Source organism: Mauremys mutica, chromosome 3 (assembly GCF_020497125.1).
Source record: "Mauremys mutica isolate MM-2020 ecotype Southern chromosome 3, ASM2049712v1, whole genome shotgun sequence".
In the NCBI taxonomy this organism is placed as follows: Eukaryota; Metazoa; Chordata; order Testudines; family Geoemydidae; genus Mauremys; species Mauremys mutica.
This window is the reverse complement of record NC_059074.1, coordinates 9,249,817-9,273,778: the sequence shown is the minus strand read 5'-3', so window position 1 is coordinate 9,273,778 and position 23,962 is coordinate 9,249,817. Positions and strand designations below refer to the sequence as shown.

The 23,962-nt window shown below is 47.0% G+C and overlaps 1 protein-coding gene across 7 annotated transcripts in view; it reads right to left on the bottom strand.

Annotated features, from left to right (window-relative positions):
* The window catches only part of EXTL3 (exostosin like glycosyltransferase 3), a 208,971-nt gene that overhangs the window by 14,592 nt on the left and 170,417 nt on the right, over positions 1–23,962 (bottom strand). For all 7 annotated transcript variants that reach the window (XM_045009498.1, XM_045009497.1, XM_045009499.1 and 4 more), the window contains one exon: positions 4,637–4,764. In XM_045009498.1, coding sequence (XP_044865433.1) covers positions 4,637–4,764 — 128 coding nt within the window. The remainder of the gene's footprint in view (positions 1–4,636; positions 4,765–23,962) is intronic.

Sequence of the window (23,962 nt, the reverse complement as noted above, 5' to 3'; positions counted from 1 at the left end):
GGATATTAGCAGGTGGGAGGTGCTGCACCACAGCTAAGTATTATTATTTATCACCAAAGAAACTGGAGCTTTGCCAACTCCTGCAGGAATGTGCATAACAGCCTGGCAGGACCTGCTCTCCACTCCTCCCCTCTGGCCAGGTGGGTTCGCCATGCAGGGGAGGAAGAGGTCTCTTCACACCCCCTTTCTCCCTTGCACAGTCACATAAGAGGGCTCATGTTTGAGCCTTATGTGATTAAATGGTGACGGTCACATAGGAGAAAGCAAGCACTTAGTTAGTATTCCATTCTCATTTGAACCTCTCTCCCCCCCAGCAGGAATCTCTCTGGATTATTGGAAACCTGTCAGGAATAATTAAGAAAAACATCAGCGTGCGATGTCTAACCTGGGAAATAAGCCTGGCTTTATGTTGCAGGGCTGCTTGGCTCTTTTTAGGTCATTTGATCTTGTCTAGTTAACGGTTAGTGTCTAAATTACATATTTCAAACAGGAACTTGGTGCCTCTTGTCCAAGTAGAACGTGTCTCTGTTGAATGCAGAAAGGGGCTTTCCCTTCATCCCAGGGGCACAGTGTGGCCACACGTGTTCATTTTCTTCTGCTGTGTATTGTACCAGTGTTCCCACCCCCGCAATATTCCCCTGTCGGGATGGGAGTTTCAGAGATCACTGCTGCAGGGCAATAGCAGATGTGCTAACAGAGACACTGCCAAAGCCTCCTGGGCATTTGTTACCTTTACCAGTACAGTAAGAGGCAAAGATGCTTTAATTGTAAACATTGCTAATTAAATTAATGGAAATCCAATATAACCTGGTAAGGAAAACATGCATAATTAAAGCTGTCAGCACCTTCCTGGTCAGAAACCTTCCACCAGGCAGTTACTTTTGCAGGTTTTTATTAATCCGACATGACTTAAGTTTTTAATAGTTGGAGCAGGAACTATTCATGCCCTTATTAACTTATTCCAACTTCTCTACTTCTGCATTACTGGGGTGCTTTTCCCCCCTGGAAATCAAGATTCTTTGGCTTTAGACAACTGTCTAACATTTATTTCTCTAAGGGGTTCACTGGAGCACAGTTGCTTAGCTTATTATACACACACAATTGCCATTTGCGTGCTCCCTACTGAACACACTGTGAGGGAGGCGCAGGCCTTAGCCCTAAGAATTTATAATCTGTGGTATCCATTGCGGTTTAGACACGTAGTACAATTACTGGGCACTGGTTACGAGCAATGATATCTTTTACTTTCAGCGCACACTCGCTCTCTGGTGGATTAACACCGGCAGTCGTTGCAGGAGATGTGTGTTTTTAGGAGGGATGAGAACTGTAACACCATGAACTTACAGAGCAATTTTCATTCAAGGCTCTCAAGCATTAGTCAACAAGGCTTTAATGAGGTACCGTCCCTGCTTTACAGCTAGGGAAAACGAGATATGGTGAGGGAAGTGAGTTATCTAAGATCACCCACCAGGTCAGTGGCAGAGTTTGGAACAGAACCCAAGGACAGAGCCCTCAAACCTGGCCCAAACCCGCTAGGATCCGACTACAACTGTTGGGTCTGGGAAAGCAACCGGACCCTTGCGAGCTGGCTCTCATCCCCACATCCCTGGGATCGGTGTGGAAGTGGCTGCGTGATCCCCACTCCTGCCGGCCACCGCCACCTTGCTGCACTGCAGAGTGAGTGTGCCGAGGAGTCAGCGTGCCTCTCACGCCGGAGCACAATGGGGGGTGGTGGATGGCAGAACCTGGGCATGCAGCCACTGCCGAGCCAAACCCAGGGCAGCAGGAAGAGAGCCAAGCCCACCCCGGGCAGGAAGCGGCGGCGCTAAATTGGGAGGGGGTGGGAAGGGTCAGGGCTGGTTGGAAAATGACTCGACCTTTTCAGGTTCAGGTCAGCTGGGCTTGAGTTGGGTTGGGGCCTAAAAATTAGGCCCAAACAGACCTCCACCCAGGAGTCCTGGCTCTCAATCCCCGGCTTTAATCACTCATGTTTCACCCCCCAAAGCGACCCTTCTAGGATTCCTGGCACGTTGCCCTTTTACCTGCCTCCTAATCACCAGGCCAACACACCCTAGTGACTCCTTCCCCCTCTTCCGCTAGCTGACTGAGCGCTTGGATCAATGAAGAGCGGCCACTACCCAGCCTGCAACCCCTATTGGCCAGAGGAACCAAGAATCAAGCGAGGGACACAAGCTTGCGTAGTGGCATCATTAGCCTGCTGTGCCAGCCTCCGCCCCGGGAACACAGGTCTTGGCATGTCTTTACGAGCTCTTTAGCTGTACAAGTTGAAGGAGCAGCCCTGGAGCCTCCCACGATGGCAGCTCAGACTCAATTAGAACCTGCTTCCACAGTCGCTCTGACAGCCAGATTCCATCAGCGGATGCAACAAAGATTGGCCTCACTCCCTCTCCCCAGGTCCCCAGTTCACTACTTCACCCCAGGCGCCTGCCTCTGCAAACAGGAAACCCTCTGCAAGTGCAGAGCGGATGGAAATGTAGATGCTGAAGCAGGAGAGGGACGGGGACAATAACAACAACAAGCGGATGACAGGATGTTCTGTGAAAGTTAATACAGCCACAGCCAACGTGCCAGAGGCAGAAGAGATCTGCGGGGTAACGCTGGCAGGGGAGAGATTCAGGAGGACTGCTGGCAGCGCTTGGCAGGGAAGGACGCGTTCCCTGAGTCAGGGCAATATGTCAAACTGACAATTCCACTGCCACTGACAGCAGCACAAACAAGGTGACATCACCCCCGCCACCCCCATGCTTCGTCAGGCTTTCATAACTGAAGCTGCCGCCATCCTTCTGCAGCCGGTGGATAATCCATTCAACTGACTGCACAGGCCCAGCTTCCCCATCAGGACTTGCATGGAAGCCGGTCCCAGAGGGGCTGCCCATCTTTATGCTGCCACTCCCTACAGACCAAATTAGATAGGTGCAGCTAATGTCAACAGTAGACACATCCACACCAGTGTTCCCTCTAATTTTTCCCACCTATGTGCAGAATGAATTTTATTATGTGCACCAATATGGCAGTGATGTGTGACACAGCACCTCCACATTGGTGCACATAACAAAATTCATGGGGTGGGGCCAAGGGGTTCGGAGTGTGGGAAGGGGCACAGGGCTGGGGCAGAGCATTGGGGTGCAGGGGGTGAGGGCTCTGGCTGGGCTCTGGGGTGGGGCTGGGGGATTTGGGGTGCAGCAGGCTGCTCCGGGGCTACGGCGGGGAGAGAGGACTCCCCCCAGCAGCACCTGGGCTGGGTTGGGTGGGGAGAGGTGCCTCTCCCCACTGTGGCAGCTCCAGGGCTGGGGCTGTGGGATAGGTGCCCCACCCCCGGCTGTGGCAGGTCTGGGGCGGGGCTGGGTTTGGGCCGGGGGAGGGGTGCCCCACCCCTGGCTGCGGCAGGTCCGGGCCGCCCCTCCGCCGATCATGGCAGGTCCGGGCCGGACGGGTTCCCTGAGCACCTGTGCAGTGCTAAATAGGCTGCTGCGCGGCCACGCAGCTTACAGGGAACTTAGCCCCACATGTACCCGCACTCGGAGAGGCTAACCTCTAAGCATGGGACGGGGAGTTTAAATCCCTTGGTGCATTCTATCCGGGAACTCTGCTGACTTTGTCAACGAGGGGGACCATTTGAGGGGGTGTATGAGAGATGTGAACACCTTGGAGCAGGAGAGACCATCAACTCACTTCACAGAGGCTGCTGAACAACCATCAGTTTGCACCAGCTTTTGTCACTTCCCACCTGAGCTGGATTTGACTCCGCAGCACAGGAGCAAAAGGCTATCGACCCTGTTCTCAACCCCTGAGCCACCCAAATGGAAACTTTATTGTCACAGTCAAGAACCTTAAACTTAACTCATTCAGGCATATTACGGCAGTTATTTAGAAGTATTTTAATTTAGGGGTTTTGGTCAGGTCTAAATGCTAAATAGGTGATACAGTAATGATGGTAGGGCAGGTAGCACCAGATTTTTTTAAGGCTACCCAACACTTCCCATTATAATACTCTGTTTTCAGTTGCTTATAACTTTGTCAAACTATTTGGGCTGAAACGTTCCTCCAGAATGGTTTAGCCATTTCTGAGAACAGGACAAGAGAAAGATATGTTGTTTTGTCCAGGTTAAAAAACCGCGGTGACCTTTTCTTGTGGAAAAAGCAGTATGTGATCATGTAATTATAATAATTGCACAGGCAACCTTAATTGTGGCATTTCCTGACGTGTGTGTGCTTGACTTTGTAACCCTATTAAAGTTCTCTTAACAGGGTTTTCCTGTCTAAGAATAATACAGACTTTGTATTTATAGCACCTTTCAGTCAGGGATCTCCAAGCACTTCATGCTTAGTCCTTAAGCCCAGGTGCTCAGCATTTCTGAAAATTAGGCGCATTATTTAGGTGTTCTAAATGAATTTTAAGTGTCTAGCTTTAGGCACCCAAGTTTCAAAACTCTGGTTCAAGTGACCAAGGAAATCAGTAGCAGAGCCATGAATAGAATCATACTTCTCCTGACTTCAGTTCCTGGCTTTAACTATGCTTCAGAGTGTGGATCTGAATGGAACAGGGCTTGATTGTACACAGCCCAGTCCCCACGACCCCGACCAACCACACATGCACAGACTTTACGCCACTCACCGGAACCCAAACATGATCTCGTCATGGCGAAGGTGGGCGTCGTCGTCGATAGACAGAATGGCCTCTGTCTCGATCTCATCCCATGGCAGGAACCTGTTGTTCAGACTGTTCTTTTCTGTGCGGACAACCTAACAAACACACAACAATTATGGCTAGGCGCTCGCCAGACTGACGTAACATAGCTTTAGAGACAGGCAAGCCACTCCAGCAGCTGCAGTTATGAGGCCACGTTTCTATACTGCTGTTCGGCCCCAGTGCCTCACAAAAGAAAAAAAAAGGTTTCTGCTCCCACACTGAATTCAGTGAATTCCAGCTCCTTGAATTACAGATTCCAACCTGTCTCACTTGGCCACTGGAGTTTCTCCACATCAAGGGGCACATCAGTAAATCTGATTAATTCCCCTGAAGTCAGATGGAGCCAATTTACACCAGCTGAGGTTATACTGAGTCCAACATTTTACTCATTGTTTCCTGTCAATTTCCTGATAATCCATAAACGTAACAGAATGACTGAAATTAGAGATGAGAAAAAGCTCTGGGAGGACAGCTCGGCTATACCCTGGCTAGCGAAGGACTGATCTTGCAATATAATTTTCCAGTGCTTTGTCCAATCGGATCTTAAACATACTGTGGGATGAAGCATCCATCACTTCCCTGTAAGAGGATCAAATCCAATACATCTCAATTTCAGGAAGTTTCTTCACATATTCATCTTAAAATTCCCCTTTCTTATATTTATCCCATTACTCCTAGCCACACACCCCTGAAGCCACACTAAATTCCTCCCGCTTCCTGGTTGATTACACTTTCAAATATGATCCTGCCTCCAAGTCTCTTCGTTATTCACCCCTAGCCTAGTCAAGCTATACCTAATTCAGTTCTTTTAGATCTTTCCTCCCAGATAAATCTCTCCAGCCCTTTAATAATTTCTGTTGCTCTCCTCTAAATGATCTCCCCAGGCTTTTTTTTTTTTTTTAAAAAGTCTGCAACCTGATGAAAAGAATACAGCATTGTAGCAATCAAACTCCATTAAATAAGATTACATCTGATCATATAAAAAAACCCACACTGAAACCATTAACAGTAGAAAGTATTTGTATCAGGGATCTGGGTGACAGCTGGTGTGATTAAAGTCCCATGTAAAGCCAGCGTTAGTGCTCTCTTTTGTGAATAGCGACTGGAAAAAAAATAGACTGTTCAACAGGAATGCATTAAAATATTTCACGAAGGATCCATCAAAAGCACAAACAATTTATTGCAGAGAGTGAACAAATTAAGCAACTATAAGCTGGAGTGTATCAAGGCCACAGCTGAGCAGGCAGCGTTCACACAATTAGTTCACATCGGAGAATACCAACCACAAACAGACACACAAGACGGATTTTTTCCAAGGTGGAGAAGTGACAAAATGATGATAGTATTGGTGTTTATTTCAGTCCTAGTTAAACTGATACAACAGAGGAGATCACCAAGCAGTCTTCTATCAGGGGACTACATCAGATGGCAGTTTCCTATACGAATCGCACTCAAAGTGGGTCTGGAGGAGGGTAGTGGTTTTAGACTAAGCCAGCGAGGGTGTTCCAAGCCTAGGGAGCAGCATGGAAGAAATGGACAGTCGGGTGTTTGAGGATGGCATGGTCACTGGTGCGGCGGCTTGGTACGAGAAAAGCAGGAGAGGCGGGCGGTGAAGGGCTTAGGGTCTGAACATGAGGCAGTGGAAACAAGGAGCTGATGGAAGATTGCAAAAGGGGGCGGACACGGTCATAACAAAGGACAAGGAGGATAAATGTACTGGGCGTCAGCAGGGCCAGAGAGTAGGAGGCTGCCACAGTCACAACGGGAGACCATAAGAACCTTGAGAAGAGTTTGAGCCGTGTGGTCTGGGACAAAAGGGGCAATCCTAGCAATGTTACTGAGGAAGAAGTGGTAGGGGCCTGGGTGTGCGGGGCAAGAGGGGGGAGGAGTCAAGGATGACCCCTGGGTATGGGTCTGGGTGACAGGAAGGATTGAAACATTTCCTTTGCAGCATCACTGACTGGCCCTGTAACTGTCCTGAGCAAACAAATCTGCGGCTGCTCCATGAGGAGAAGGGTCCAGCTCGCTCTCCTCTCCCTTAGCTGGGTTGGCTCTGCAGGGACAGCAGGAACAAAACTGTATTTTAGTCACAGGAGTAAGACGACGTGACTCTGCACATGCACAAGATACCACTTCTCAGAGGAGAACCAGCACTTTAGGCCGACAGGATGACAGGAGCAAGTGGATGTTCCAGGATGAAACTGCCAGTTGACACTTCCCTGCTGCTCAGTGGGTCACCTAATCGCGTCGGAGCCCTTGCTTTAACGGATTTCGGCACGAAGGACTGCCGTCACCGGTAGAGACTCGACAAAATTACATGCAGAGAAAAGCCTGAGCTATGCAGTTAGTCATTCAGAAAAATCAGATACCCGAGGGAGAGGAGCGGCTGCAGAGAAAAACAACCATTCTGTCTGTTTAATTGAGAGCTATTAACTCCCATCTCCAGCCCTGTTATAATTTATCATCCGATGTATTATTGCATTTACAGGGTCACAACTTTATTATGTGAATGCTAAATGCCTCAGTAAGCTTCCTTCCTCCTCCATGCTGCAGACTCCTTCTTCCTGTTTGCATTCTAACAGCTTCGTCTGCCTTGCTCTCAATGGATTGCTAAAGACTTAAGTCAGTGTCAGGATTGTGCAGCTATTGTAAAAATGGCTGGAGAGGTGGTTTCACAGGTTTTAACATCGGTGAGAGCCCCTCCGGTAAATTACAGCCTTGTATTCAGCTGGGAGCTATTCATCATTCCATACGTCTATTCAAGAGTACAAAATGGGTTTCATTCCCTAATGTTGTGCTGCATTTTTGCAATATGCATCATTTCCCCATATCATATCTCATAGGAAAATCCTGGCCATCGGTGACTTCTTAAAAGAATATTTTCTTCCTCTCTGCAACTCTTTACTTGCATCAACTGTGTCTAAGTAACTAACAACTCTGCCAATATAATTTTGGTGGGGAGGAGGGTGCACTGACATGCTGTCTCTCCCACATACAATGGAATTTATTATCATTATAAAGCCTGATCCCTTCAAGCCTACAGAAGACTTTTCTTTGACTTTAGTGGGAATTAGATTGAGAGCACAGTGAAACACTCTTTAAATCTCTATTGCATCAAGATTGTGTTAGGTATTTTACGGACAAGGTCTTTGTCTCGAGAAGCTTACAAGCGAAGTAGGCAATGGACAGATGAAGGAAAAAGGGAGGAAGAGCAGCATGAGGCAGAGAGAGAGAGAGAGAGAGAGAAGTTTCTTCTCCTTTCCATAAGTAAGCAATGGGTGGAACTTCACACTTATCAGACCTACTAACCAGAGGCTGATGTGAAAGACAAAGGCCCCAGATGAGGATCCAAGAGCATCCTGGTAAAAATCTCAACACCCTTCCTCTTCCCAGCAGCTGGAAGGTGGCAGGGCTGAATTTCTGGCCAGGGCATTGTTCCAGAACCTCACTGACGGGGCCTTTACCAAATGCAGCCATGTCCTTCCATTGCTTGGAAGGTGGGCATACATTAGATCTAGATTTTATAGTATCCCCAATGTTAAAGGCTATTCAGATCTGGGGGTTCATTCCACTCAGCATCAAGACAGGGGCAAGATGCAAAGTTTGTATCCAGATCTTCTGTTCCCCGAAGTGTGAAGCTGTTGGACTCTGGGGGCTCTAAAGAATTTTTAAAACCAGTTTGAATTTGTAAGCCAGCAATTCCTTCCACGAGGCTTCAGCCCTCAGGGAGAGCACTGTGTATGCTCGAAAGCTTGTCTCTCTCACCAACAGAAAGTGGTCCAGTAAAAGATATTACATCACCTGCCTTGTCTCTCTAATAGCCTGAGACCAACATGGCTACATCACCACTGCATATTTGCAAGAAGGCAGAGTTCAGATGGCACATTCAAGCTTAAACCTTTACATTTCCTGATTTTCAAGTATTTAACTGTTCAAACAACATTGCAACAACAACACTTTTGCATTTAATACAGGTTGTGCATATTGTTTATAATGAGGCAAAAGTTTTTACTTGGAGTGTTTAAGATGCACGCAGCTTGTGAATCAAAACATTCTAAGGAAACGACCTGCACTGTTTATTGATTCAGCTGCTCTCCTGTAAGCTTACTGAACAGCGTAACACAAATATCGCCAACTGAGAAATTGAAACGGATCCTGCTGAATGTATCTGAAACTGGTAGCTTCAGTGGGATAAACAGATTAGCCTTAGTGCACTCCACTTAAATCAGAGGTTCTCAACCCGTGGCCGGTGGGCCACATGCGACCCAATTAGCACACAGCTGCAGCCCAGCTGTGTGCTAGAGGCTGCCAGGCTGCGTGGTGGGGGCGGGGTTCCCAGCTTCCTGGCCCCCTACCCAGGGCTCCACTCCTGGAAGGGTCTCTGGGCGGGAGGTGCTGGGCGTAGGGGTCAGGGGTGGGGGAAGGGCGCACTGTGGTTCTGCGACCTGTGGTCCAGTTAACACAATGATAGATAGGTTGAGAATCACTGATTTAAACTCTGGTTCCAGTTACAGTAAAAGGCTGCTGCCAGGGGAACGGGGGGCTCAGAGAACTGGTAAAGCAACATAAACACCTTCTAGGCCACCAGTTCAAATCCAGCTGAAGCTGGATGTAATTTAAACTCCTTTACCCAGATCCCTTGTCTTCAACGGAACTGTCCTGGGGGGAGGGATAGCTCAGTGGTTTGAGCATTGGCCTGCTAAACCCAGGGTTGTGAGTTCAATCCTTGAGGGGGCCATTTATGGATCTGCGGATTGGTCCTGCTTTGAGCAGGGGGTTGGACTAGATGACCTTCTGAGGTCCCTTCCAACCCTGATATTCTAGTCTATCTATGAGGATCTAGCCTACTGCCCAGTCAGTGGCTTGTGTGAAACGCGAGTGGGTAAATCCATTGCCTAGTGGCTAAGCACCTACATCACCGATGTAGTAGCTGGAACCCTTTTGGGCAGCCTATAAGGTCCACAATGAATGCCGTGGAGTCTGTCCCTCTGGAAACAGGCATGATTGGCCATGTGGGGAAGCTGGCGCTGCTGCTGCCCGTGCTAAACCTGGTCTGTAATTAAACGAAGGACTTCAGTCTGCAGAGCTGAGAGTCCTGCACCTTCCACCTGTCTACCTTAGAGCAAAGGCAACACTGCGTAGTTAGGTTTTTTACAATCACTCCTTAAAGTATGTTCCTAGAAGATTAATTAAAAAAATATCCCCCGCTCTCTCCAGTCATTTTGCATTTACAGATGCCAAACCTCAATTTTCCCTACAATTTCAAGGGATCTGAAGTAAACTTGGTAACTTGTGTTTAGACAGGCACAGCCAAGGCTGGTAGATCTAAAAGGAGACCTACCGGTTCTCTTGACATGCGGACACATGAATGGTGCAGCCAGGCACAGCAGAACGATGGTGCCACATGCATTCACCCAAGATCCCAAATTAAACCTGCACCCGGAGTCGTTCCCTGTGGGTCGCCTGCCTGACAAGCTGCCATTTAACAGCACTGCAGTCCTTGATTTAGGGGGCAGAGGGATCTCACATTATGAGGAGGAGAAGGGGGGTTTTAGGGGTAGGCTTTGCTCACTGGGTTTGATAGAGCATAGAAAGTTATTAAACTCCCAGCGATAAGAAAAGCAATACAAAAAATCAACAGAGACCCCCAACAGCTCTGGAGCTGCCTCAGCCTAGTGGCTGGGTTGCTCTTGTAGACAGTCCCTAGACCAGGGGTCGGCAACCTTTCAGGAGTGACGTCCCGAGTCTTCATTTATTCACTCTAATGTAAGGTGTCGCGTGCCAGTAAAACATTTTAATGTTTTTAGAAGGTCTCTTTCTATAAGTCTTTAATATATAACTCAACTATTGTTGTATGTAAAGTAAATAAGGTTTTTAAAATGTTTAAGAAGCTTAATTTAAAATTAAATTAAAAAGCAGAGCCCCCCCAGACCCGGCCAGGACCCGGGCAGTGTGAGTGCCACTGGAAATCAGCTCGCATGCCGCCTCTGGCACGCTTGCCATAGGTTGCCTACCCCGCCCTAGAGCAGTACTGAACTTGGACACATTCTTGGCAGTTTCGCTCTCTGGTCTTCCAGCACCTGAGCTCGCTGGCCTTGCAGGGGGCAGCACAAGATTGGTTTTTAAGCCAAGTTTACCTTGACCTTGGACTAAGATGCTTCCCATCTCCTGACATCTGCTGTGATGGTTGACAGGAGTCAGCTGTTACTACTATACTGGCAATACTAGCTTTGACTTTGAATTTACACATTGCATCTATGGGTTGGGGAAATGGACACATCATATATTATTAGATGGAAAAATAAAACCTTGGAGAAAGCTAAAGGTATCTTGGGGGAAACATTTCTCCTCCAGCTCAAGTGACTAATTTGATCCAAAATGATGTCTTTTGATTCAGGGACATTTTTTTTTAACATAAAAAACCCATCCCTGAATCAAATACTATCTCCTGAAAGGTTTTTACATTCCAAAGGGACTGTAAAAAGAACCCACTGAATTTGTCGAGCATGAAATGGACATTACGGTACAAATGTACTTTGTAGATTATCGGACCTAATGAAAAAAGAGAAGTTATTATACCAGCAAAGTAAAAAGTCAAGGTCTCTCCCTTAGATGACATTAAGTGAGATTTAGCAATTCTTCCTGGCTTAGTCACAAAGCTCAAATAAAACTAAATGCCACTTTGCCCTTCTAGATCACCTTCCACCAGGGGATCCCAAAGCACCTTCCTAATATTAATTATGTAATCCCATTCTGGGGTTCGGGTGGGTGGGTGAACAGAGGGGGCAGCCAGATAGAATGGTGCCTGGATGTCTTTAGAAATATACTGACAGACAAAGACGGACGGGATGTTACAGCTGAACAAACATCATGAAGATCTGCAAAGTTCATAGATTCATGAAGTTTAAGACCAGAAAGGCCCATTAAATCATCTAGTCTGATCTCCTGTATCTCACACGCCATTCAGTTTCACACAGTTACCTCATATTGAGCCCAACAACATGCGTTTGGCTAAAGCATCTCTTCCAGAAAGGCAAATCAGTCTTGATTTGAAGACAAAGAAATGGGAAATCCACCACATACCTGGGTACTAATCCCAATGGTTAGTCACCCTCACTGTTAAAAATCTGTGCCTAATTTCTAATTTGAATGTGTCTGGCTTCAGCTTCCAGCCACTGATTCCTGTTCTGCCATTCTCCACTAGATTAACGAGCCCTTTAGTACCCAGTATCTTCTCCCCACAAAGGTATGTATGCAGTATAATTAAGGCTATGTTTTAGTCATGGGTATTTTTAGTAAGTCATGGACAGGTCATGGGCAGTGAACAAAAATTCATGGCCCATGACCTGTCCGTGACTTGTATTATATACCCCTGACTAAAACTTGAGTGCTTGGAGAGATGGGGGGGAGGGAGGGGTAGGGGCACTGTGGATGCTCTGATGGGAGGGCGGCCTGGGACCCCCACAGGTACTGGAGAGGGGGCGACGTGTGGCCCAGGAACCCCGCTGCTGCTGGGGGTGGGAGGGCAGGGACTGGCAGGCTCCCTACCCAGCTCCGTGTAGCTCCCAGAAGCCCCTAGGCAGAGGCGTGGCAAGGGGGGCGCCACGCACTGCCCCCACCTCAAGTGCCCGCTCTGCAGCTCCCATTGGCCAGGAACTGCATCCAATGGGAGCTGCATGGGCGGCGCCCATGGGCGGAGGCAGCAAATGGAGCCGCCTGGTCGCACTGCCACCTAGGAGCCACACATGCTGGCCACTTCCGGGAAGGCCTCCCGAGGTAAGCGCCGCCCAGAGCCCTCACCCCCCCGGGCACCCCAACCCTCTGCCTAAACCCTGAACCCCCTCCCACATCTAAACTCCTGCTGCTGCTTGGGGGGGAGGAGCGCAGTGGCCTGAGACTGCCCCAGCACCGGCTGGTGCGGCTGGCCCTGCGGCCCCCCAAGCTGCTCAAGTGGCCCGTAGGCCAGCTGCACCTGCCGCTGCAGAAGTCCCAGAGGTCCCGGAATCTGTGACCTCTGTGACAGACTCACAGTCTTAAGTATAATCAAGTCACCTCTCAATCTTCTTTTTGACAAGCTAAACAGATCGAGCTCTTTAAGTCTTTCACTGTAAGGCATTTTCTCCTGCCCTCAAATAATTTTTGTGGCTCTTTTCTGCATCTTCTCCAATCTATCGACAGTTAAACACAAAGTCACATTAGAACACAGCAAAGACCCTCATCCAACAAGCCACTTAAGCCCATGAAACCAATGGGGCTACTCGCTTGCTTAACATTAAGCTTGTGCTGAAGCACTTGGCTGGATTGTGCCCACAGAAGGTGGGCTTTGTGACAACACAATGGTTCAGTAGACTGCGACCTGTTATCTAGGGAGGGTTGAGATAAGGGGGTCATGCAGTTACCCAGTGAATGAAAAGAAAGATGAATGTGAGTTCAACAGAAGGCCAACCCCCAACAGCAACTGCTATATACCAAACAATTATCAAAGCACATGCACTGTTCTCACTATCAGTATGCAAAATGGAAAAAACATTATATGGGTATGAAACTCTGCCTGACTTTTGACTTTTAGCTGCTTTTTCCATTACTTTTGTCCTTCTTCTAGGAATTCCCCTGTAATCTGCTGCTTGCAGCTTTAGTCATAAGCCATTTAGAAAAACGGTCTCTGTATTTGGCTTTTAACATCTTTGCTGCCAGTTAAATCAACCAGGGCAATGTCCCGCTGAAATCCCGGCAAACCCTGGCTCCAAACTCTTAATCCAACACAAACATTTTGCAAACTCAGTGGATGAATGCGGTTCTTGACAGTCAACTAGTTAGGATGTGTCAAACTGCTGAGACACACGTTACAAGTTTCTGATCCTTTCAATGGCCAGCAGTCAGTACATGTACTTCACTCTGTTGGTGTCCCTAGGCCTAAGTAAACCAAAGTTGTGACTCTGGGCCTGAGTGAACCAAAGGTCTTCCATGCTGTGAACTTTAACCAGCCTAAGATGCTAATAAACAGCAAGCAAAATATGTAACTGTCAGCTTTCTTAGCTTGCAGTTGCAGGACAGCTTGAAACAGCAAAAAGCGGCAGTAAATGGGGGAGAAGGGGGAGGAAAGTCTGCATGCGTCTGTGCTGTGAAGGCCAGAGATAAACATGCGAATGAGAACAGTTCTAACAAGCTACATTATAGTGTTAAGTGTAACTGTTGCAAGGGGGAGGGAGAAAGGGGGAAAAACAAGGGGGGTATAAATGCTGGGACCCCGCCTGCGTGCGGGTGTGCAGGATTTGAGATTGTAATTTCTCCCTTGCACCTTTTTTTGAGCTCAAATAAACTTGGTTTGCTTCTCCACCCTTGTGTGTTAATTAGTGCGACGCACACCGGGCAACGAACCCCACTGTTGCTCCTCCTCGGGCCCTTTGGGCCGGCAACAACTCCATAACACACAAACTCACAATGCTAAGCAAACTATTTTAATAATATGAATTTGCTTCTTCTGTCGTTCACGGATGTGTTAGCCAAATGGATCTTTATAAGTGTGCACAGATGTGGCAAAGTCAAGTTAGGAATCTAGGATTTGTCTAGCGATAACTCCAAATAAACCAATGCCAATCTAAATCCATGAACATCACTGCCCTGGTGCAATTCTTCCATTGCAGTAGTGAGGTTTGACACTTGGGCTTTAAATGAAGTGTCGAGTATAATTTGATGGTGAAAACATGAAGAGTGCTGTGCCTATGGTGAGATCCTGACAGCTCACATAGTGTGCTGCACTGGTTTGCTGCCGAAGAGCAAACTCTACAAGACACTGGGGAAGCTTCACCACTGAGCCCTTGTCTATATTACGGGGGAAAAGTGTGTTCCTACCACACGCTAGCTAACACATGGGACAAGCCTAATGAAGACAAGGCAACTGTAGTTCTCATACGTGTTACCAGACTGAGGTAAACCCATGGCTCCCCCCTAGCTAACACATGATAAGAACACAAAACTTGTTTTTCCTAGTTTGGGAGCACTCCGAGAATGAGTGTGTTAAACGAGTAAGTGTTCTAATCGGCGGTTCTTCTCAGTTTATGATAAACTGGGGAGCGAGGGACGGACAGGTTCCTCAATAGCAGTATCTAAAAATTCCATTGCAGTTTCAGTTTGTATATGGTATTTTTCCTTTCCTAAAGTGTTAGGCAGCATTATACCGCTGCTGCTTTCCCCATCAGCAGACACAGCATTTCAGTGGTGGGTGAAATGATCCTCTGGTATAGGTTTAAGTGTGATTTCTGGGAAGAAAGGTGCTATTATAAACATCCGTTTCTGATTATTTATGGTCTTCTGAAAGACCCCATCACTGAAGTGAAGCCTGCACTATTGCCATTTTACAGATGCAGAGGTTAAGCAAGCTGTCCAAAGGTCACACAGCAAGTCAGTAGCAAAGTTAGGAAGACAACTTTTATCTTATGACTCCCATGAACTAGCTACTAGATAATGCTCCAAACTCTGTCCCTGCCCTAGCCTACAACGGGTGACTTCCAAGGTCTATTTGCAGCACCTATCGAAAGGCGTATTGAATCTAGGTGGCTATGCGTGAACGAGCACACGCATGCAAACAGTATTAATCACATCTGGTTATACTGTCTCTGACCCTATCACCTGCTTGCTATGAAAGTGATGTGTTACCGCAGACTGACAATCTTTTTCCTGTAACTCCAGCTGGGGATGCACATTACTGTGACAGCAGTTAGTCCCAAGAAACAATGGCATCTTTGAGGCTTTGCGAGTCTTCAGGAGGAGACCTTCGGAACTAGTGTGCACCAAGCAGGAGAAAAATGAGTAGACACAATGGACTGTCACAAGAGGGCAGCTTCAAAGTTCCCAAGCTCGGACTGTACCATGATGAGTTCTGAAGAGGTCAAAAGAGGATCTACATGGAAGCTATTAGCTTTTCATTAGGTTTTCCCCAAGCTCAAAGTCTTGGAGATGGAACTTCAAGAGATCTCTGGATACACACAGAGTTTGATGAATCACAAAAGACGAGCAGGAGCTGTGTTAACAGGAAAAATTCCTTTATGATCAGATCTTCCTACCCTACCTTCTACTACTCCCTACTACCTTCTCTTGCCAACGCTACCCCGAATAGCTTCCTCCCAAACCAACACTTTACTCATGTAGCTCTGGTTCCACAGCTTTCAGGGTAAACTTTACTAGACCAAAGCCTTATCTACACCCCAATTACAGTCATCAAGATAGCTTCAGCAGCACAAACCCCTAGTGCAGACAGGCAAAGCCATGTTTTGTGCAGCTTACTTTGGTTTCTAGTGCTTACCACAGCTTAGAGCAGCTTTGTGTTCATATGCTGGGGGTTGCAAGATACAGCTATGCCAGCAGCCACCAAAGGAACAGATTCCCAGGAATACATTTACCATAGAAACCCTTTCACAACCCACACTGTTGTTGATTTCAGAGGTTATAGGCAGAGGCCTATAAAGTTCATGGCCCATTTTGGTCAATTTCGCAGTCATAGGATTTTAAAAATAATAAATTTCATGATTTCAGCTATTTAAATCTGAAATTTCACAGTGTTGTAATTATAGGGGGGCCTGACCCAAAAAGGAGATGGGGGCAGGGTCGCAAAGGTATTCGGGGGGGAGGGGGGTTGCGGTACTGCTACCTTTACTTCTTTGCTGCTGCTGGTGGTGGCACTGCGTTCAGAGCTGGGCAGCTGGAGAGCAGCAGTTGCTGGCCAGGAGCCCAGCTCTGAAGGCAGAGCTGCTGCTAGCCGCAGCGCAGAAATAAGGATGGCATGACATGGTATTATTGCCACCCTTAATTCTGCGCTGCTGCTGCTGGCGGGGTGCTGCCTTCAGAGCTTGGCATCCGGCCAACAGATGCTGCTCTCCTGCCACCCAGCTCCGAAGGCAGCAGTGCATAAGTAAGGGGTAGCAATACCACAACACCCCTAAAATAACCTTGTGAATGCCCCTGCAATTTCCTTTTGGGTCAGTACCTGCAATTTGAGAAATGCTGATCACCCCCGTGAAATCTGTATAGTATAGGGTAAAAGCACACAAAAGACCAGATTTCACTAGGGGAGATCAGATTTCATGGTCCATGATGCATTTTTCATAGCCATGAATTTGGTAGGGCTTAGTTATAAGACCAGAAGAGACCACTGTGTTAAACTGGTCTGACCTCCTGCAAAACACAGGCCATAGAACTTCCCTGAATTAATTCCTGTTTGAACTAAAGCAGATTGTTTAGTAAAACATCCAATCCTGATTCTTGTTAAACCATCACAATCCTTGTTAAATTGCTCCAATGGTTAACTATCCTCACTGTTAAAAAGCTGCATCCTATTTCTAATCTGAATTTGTCTAGGAAGATTGGAGGTTTTTGTAAAAGATCTGTTCTAGGAATTATTATGGGGAAGTTCTCTGGCCTGCGTTATACAGGGGGTCAGACAGATGGTCCCTTCCGGCCTTGTAATCTATGTTCAGCTTCCAGCCTTTGAATCTTGTTATATACCTTAATCTACTAGACTGAAGAGCCTTCTATTACCGGTTTCTGTTCTCCACTTAGGTACTTTTAGACTGTGATCAAGACACCCTTTAACCTTCTCTTTGATAACGTAAATAGACTGAGCTCCTTGAACCTTTCACTATAAGGCATGTTTCCCAATCCTTTAATAATTAATCTTTCAGACTTCCATGCAAATCATGCGGTTGAGGCCATGATGGCAGGCTTCTTTTAGAGATACTCTGCTCTCTGTTTTTGAAAACAATGCCCTTGGTCACTGGCTTTTAATCTTTGATAATAGTTCCTGGACAAACCCAGATAACCTGCAAAAGCCTTGCAAAATCATCTCCACTACAGCTGGCCCAAGCCCAAAATCTACTCGCCGTCCCTTACTGAAAACTGTGCTAATGAAAGAAAGAATGATGCTCACTTACCTCTCCAACATTAACAACAAAGTTGCTGCCATAAGGTGAGCAGAATTTTGCAAGGCTGCTCCTTATTGCCAAAAAACCCCAACCTCCAATCTGCTTAGGAGTGAGGTTCACCCAGCCCCATTGGCCAAGATTTGGGTCTGGCTTGGACACTGCAGCATTGAAAAGCAGATTCAGCTTGTCAGTTCAATGTACAGTTCATAATCTATACAAGAAGAGACGGTCTCATAAATCAGAACATAAAGGTTCTGCTGCATCCTACCTGTTCACGCTGATCTATCAAGTACAATTATACACTTTTTCAGGGGAGGGAAAGCAGTGCATCCTACTTCACCCTTGCAACCATATTCTGGCCCCAATTCAGAAAAGCACTTGAGTACATGCTTCATGGAAGTGCTTAGGTTCCATTGACTTCTATAGGATTTAAGCACATGCCTAAACACTTTTCTGAATTAGGGTTTCTCTGAGCAATCGGACCCCACCCCGCACATGGCGCTTCACAGAATTTACGGCTCCAGGTCTGACACACGACATTTTGAAACTGAAGCACAAATTCAGTCTTGGTAACAAAAGTTATTGTCGTCTGTACAGGTTATACCTTGTCCTAAAACGGTGAAGAGAAACAACAGATCTAAAGCTTGCATATTGCTTTATTATGGCCAGCAGGGGGGGGCTGCTGCACAGACCAGACAGATATTACATAACTGGATGAGGTAGGGGCAGACTGCACCCTACCAGTAGAGGAAATGATACAGACAGAGGGAAGTTTTGATAGTTCCTAATGGGGGACTCACCATTCAATGGTAAAAATTGCAGCCCTTCAGTTTTGATATTTTCCATATCACGGATACTTCATTTAATACTGTAATGAACACTTACTATGGATGCTGCCAACTCTGGAATATTTAAGAGGGGTTTATTTATTTTTAACAGGAGTTAATGTTCTCTTTACTATTTATTAATGCATAGGGCAGGCTGACAGTACTAGAACTGGGAGGAGGAAGATGGGAAATTCAGCTGGAATTCAGCTCTCTTTTAAAGCATGGATTGGAAAAGGTTTTTGTTGTGGGGTGCTCACCATTTCGCTGCTATCCAGGTCAGGATTAAAGTAACTGCCAAACCAGGAGTCATTGGGAAACAGACTGTGATGGTGTCCCCCAGATTAGCTTTGCTCTCCAAAACACATTACCCCGTAGATGGTGTCCAAGCCTTTTTATTCCATTCGCTGCACAAGCAGTGGAAAACCCACAGAAGCAGAGAGATCTACAGCTACTATAGCCAGGTTCTTCTGTACATATGATCTTTAAGTGCCAGGATCACTCTTCATTTATTAGTATTAGCTGAATTCCAGCATGTGGGGATATGTCTACACTGCAGTTGGGAGTGAGCCGGCCAGCCTGGGTAGACAGAGACACACTAGTTCTGCTCAAGCTAGTTCACCAAAAATAGCACCGTGGACGTCTGTGGCCCAGGCCAGCCACTTGACTACGAGCACACCCGAGCCCTTGGGTCCATGCTCAGGGGGCTAACCCATGCCGCCGCCTGTGCCGCAATGTCCACACTGCTATTTTTAGCATGCTGGCTTGAGCTGAGCTAGTACACGTCTGTCTTCCTGGGCGGAGAGGCTCACTCCCAGCTGCAGTGTAGACATTCCCCTAGGGTATGTCTACACTGCAATCAGACACCTGTGGCTGGCCCAAGCCTCACGGGGTTTGGTTTTAGGGGCTGTTTAATTGCAGTGTAGCCTTGCTGGCTCAGGCTGCAGCTGGGATCCTCCCACCTCGCTCCTAGAGCCCAGGATGTAGCCCCAGCCTGAGTCAGCGGGCATGGGCCAGCAGCAGGTTTTTAACTGCAGTGTAGACATACCCTAAGAGACCGCAACCTACTGCAGGGCCCCACTAGACCAAGTACTGCACACACACAGGACAGGGACAGTTTCTTAACAGCTTTCATACTAACAAGACAAGACAAAGGGTGGAAGAAAAGCAGCAGCGCTGCCCCCATTGTAGAGACAGGGGCATGTGTACACTGCAAGTGAAGGAGTGATTGTGGCATGGGTAGGCACACCTACGCTAGCTTTAGTCTAGCTATCATGGGTAATAACAGTAGCGAAGACATGGTGGCATAGACTTCAGCATGATCTAGATATCCGAGTACGTACCCAGGGTCCCTGGCAGGCTTGTATCTGGCCAGCTGACCTGAATACAATCCTGTGCCACCACATCTTCACTGCTATTGTTACCCGTGCCAGCTACATTAAAGCTAGCACAGATATGCCTACCCATGTTACAGTGAAAACATACCTGCTGTGACCTGCCCATGGCCACACAAGAAGTCTGTGCCAGGGCTCAGAGCTGACCCCTGGTCTCCTGAGTCCCAGTCCAGTGCCTTCACATAAGGGCATTCAAAACCAGCCCTGCATTTGGATTTCCTCCAATCTCCCAGTAACTCTCCACTGTTCTTTAGCATGAACCTGCTACGTGTCAATTCTCACATACAAATCTTTTTTTCTTTTGCATGGGTCCTCACCTGCTTTCCTTACTTGCCTTGAAACAGATCACTGCCTAGAACACGGGAATACTTTCCAAGTTATTTATCTGCAACATTCCCTCCCCTTTTTCACCTCTCCTGAGTCACCATCCAGGCTGCAGCCCGTTGGGCTATTGGCCAGTCTGCATTAGCGACTTCCTTTTTAGAGTGCTCTTCTCCACCAACCTCCATCTAAGCAGCATCTTAAAAGCCGTCTCTATTTGCCACCAGGCATGCAGGCATTTTGGTAGCTTGTCATTGACAGCAGGTCCCGCATATGCAATGCAGTGTATTGGCCTGGACAAGTTTTCCTTTCATTTTGGAATATGGGTACTACATTTGCTTTCCTACAGCACCCTGGTTGTCATTAGATTTTTCAAAAGTAATTTTTAGTGGCAGAGTCAATTTGTTAGCTAATTCCCTAGGCGGTCTATCCAGTTAGGCATTTATATCATGCTCATCTCTCTGGAATCTGGGCCCCCTGATTTGTACATGTTCAGACTGTCAGAGTACTCCCTTACCTGCTTAACAATAGCTACTTTTAGCAAGTCTTCATGCTTTTTCTATATTTTCCTTATTGAACACAGAGTTGAGGATCACCATTATCCAACTTCTCATTTATTAATAGAGCTATGTGTCCCCTAGTGCTTCCTATTCCCCTGGAAATATTTATAAAATCTCTTCTCATGCCCTGGAACCATTATGGCTAGAATTAACTTTTTTTGCTGTGCTCAGCCACCTCCAACCCTATCTCTAAGATTTGAATTAACAGGATTAGTGGACTATCTTAGCAGTGCACCTCCCGAGGTTTGAAGGAGAGTTTTAGTGACACTGTAGTTAGTTATAAAGATAATCAGAAACTGTATCTACTGCATATGAATTGGCAAAACAGATGTATTTCAGAAATCCGCATAATTAAATAATGCAACATAAACCCCCCATAAATTATCCCCCAATGAAATCAACTCCACACAGCATGACACTAGCGAGAAACCCTTAGTCTGATATTGTGTCTATGCTCATGATGTGTAGAAACACTCATGCTGCCTTTAAACTACCTTACCAGTATCAGTGGGTTGCCAGTCTTAAAGATGAGAGAACAGCTTGCAAGAGAAATAAAAACGATTACTACTCATTTCCATATGGATGCAGCTGTTAAACATCTCTAAAGAAACAGGAAGGAGAGGAGGAATCCAACATGTTTAATTTTAAATTAAAGAGGCTAATGGTTTGTGCCTCTCCCCCCAACACACAGCGTTCAGGAATTTCATTGCAGTGGCTGCCTGATTACATTTACTTTACCATTCTTTGGCTTCTCAGGACAACTTTAGGATGATGTTTTGCCACTGACTTCTTAGGTCTTCCAGTTCCAATGACTTCCACATGGGACCTGTGCTCCTAAATCCCTGTCGCAGGGTGGCTGGCCCCTGTAGGTGGAAGCCGGGCCCAGTCCGCCTGTGATGACCCACTTTACAAGGAACAAGCCCCTCTGTGATGAAGCAATGCCCTCAAGCATGCACCCGCCATACGCCAACTTGGGAAAGCGAAGGACACAGCCTGGAGGACGAGGTCTGTGCCTTACCACTCGGTAGTGTCTTTTAAAGTAGCTCCTCAAGAGTAGACTGAGCCCTGACTCCCTTTCAAGGCACCAGCTACCCAGTGACAATGCCACTAGCATTTCTCACAACCTTCCCTACGGTCTGCTGTACTCGATGAGTCTCTTCCGTGGTTACGCCTTCAGCTAGCACTTATTATGGTGTCGAGTGACATTAAACCCAATAAAGTGCATGGTTACCAATCATTATAGGACAAGAGCCTGCCTTAGAAATGATGATCACCTTGAACAATGCATCTAAGGAGGGGAGACTGCATAGTGCAGGGTTCGGGTAACAGCATGAAATTTTCACATCTAGGTCACTAGTTTGGAGGTCAGCAACTTCCAAGGCATTAACTTCTGAGGGCCACATGGTGAAGTAGGCGAAACAAGTTGGTGCTGTGTATCAAGCTGCTAGCAGACATATGTCTGCATCACAAATCATAGAATCATAGAATCATAGAATCTCAGGGTTGGAAGGGACCTCAGGAGGTCATCTAGTCCAACCCCCTGCTCAAAGCAGGACCAAGAAAAAAAAAATATACCAATCTCCTAGAACTGGAAGGGACCTTGAAAGGTCATCAAGTCCAGCCCCCTGCCTTCACTAGCAGGACCAATTTTTGCCCCAGATCCCTAAGTGGTCTTCTCAAGGATTGAACTCACAACCCTCGGTTTAGCAGGCCAATGCTCAAAGCACTGAGCTATCCCTCCCCCATACCGGGAACCTTGGCTTGTGGTCTTGCTATTCAGAGACTGAATAGTGAATTACCCTCTCAACCTTAGAGGCCCTTCAGGTCACAGTGGAGGTGCTATCCCAAGCAGCCTGCACTTCCATCACTAGGGTGTGTGTGAATATCTGTGGAAATGGAGCTACAGACACACTTACACACAGATATTCATATCCCTCATTAAGGGTCTGAGTAACCAGAAACATTCACTCTCCAGGTATCTCATTGTTCACCGCTCCTCTAGGAACCCCTTAGAAGAGGCTGTATGAGTCTTCTAGTCCAACATTTTGCATGAAGCGAGAGTTTCCTCTACACTACTCTCCAGTGACAGTACCTTAAATACCTGCCTCAGAGCACACTCTGTGAAAACCTGTGGCACCGATTCCCAAAAGGACTTCAGTCTTGTGATGCTGAGTGTTGAAATGCCTAATTTTTAGGCACCTAGAAAATCACTGCAACAACAGCGGGATCCACAAAGCCTGAATTAGGCTCCTAGATGTTTTACACAATGCCTGGAGAGACACGGGCACCTATGAATAGGATCCACAAAAACCAACACTAGGCTGCAAGCCACCTCGGCTAGCCAGTCTCTACTGTTGAATTTGTTCCACTTAGTATAAATAATTAGAGAGTCAGGGCCTGGAGCCTGAATCTGCCGCTTCTGAGTGGATGCCCTAACTACGGGGTGATAGTCATTCTCTCTCACTCTCTCTCTGACCCAATGCCTATTTATCCTCAGTGGAACAGCTTCAACAGGAGTGATGGAGGGAACCTGACATCAGAACAGCCCCTAGCTCAGGGATTAGGGCGCTCATCTCAGAGGTGGGAGACCCCTGTTCAAATCGTCTCTCTCCAGCTGGTAAAGGGGGGAATTGAGCCTGAGTGTCCCACATTGCTCTCACCACTAAGCTAAAAGTTAAAGGAAGCACCATCTCCTTGACAGTGACGGAGACCCAATCTGGTAGGTTCTCTCTGAGCATGCCTACTGGATCCGGCCTCGCAGTGAGATGGGTAGGACACTTTATTTCCCTTGGCTTGTGGAATACGCGGGGGCTTAGGTGGAAAATAGGTGTCCAGGGAGTCTGGCAGCCGTGCACATGCCCACAAGCAGAAACGTAGGTGTCTAGGGAACTTGTACCCTGAAAATTTAGGTGCCGAGTGAATTTAGGCACCTACCTGCTTAGGCGGCAGCCGGGCAGGGGTTTTGTGGATTGCAGCAGCGCTTAAATCTAGGATTTAGACACCTAACTATTTTTTGTGGCTCTGGGTCAAACTTAAATTTTCCCTTTTGGTTTCAAGCCATTGCTCCTGCTATGCCACCTCAACTACTAAATCTCCCCCCCTTACCTCTCAAAATATTTGTAGGTAGTTATGGCAGATAAGATGAAGTCCAGAGGTCATTTAAAGATTTTATGATAATTTTCAGATCAAGTTGTTAGTTTGGACATAGTAGTCTTGTTTCATGTTCTAAACTATT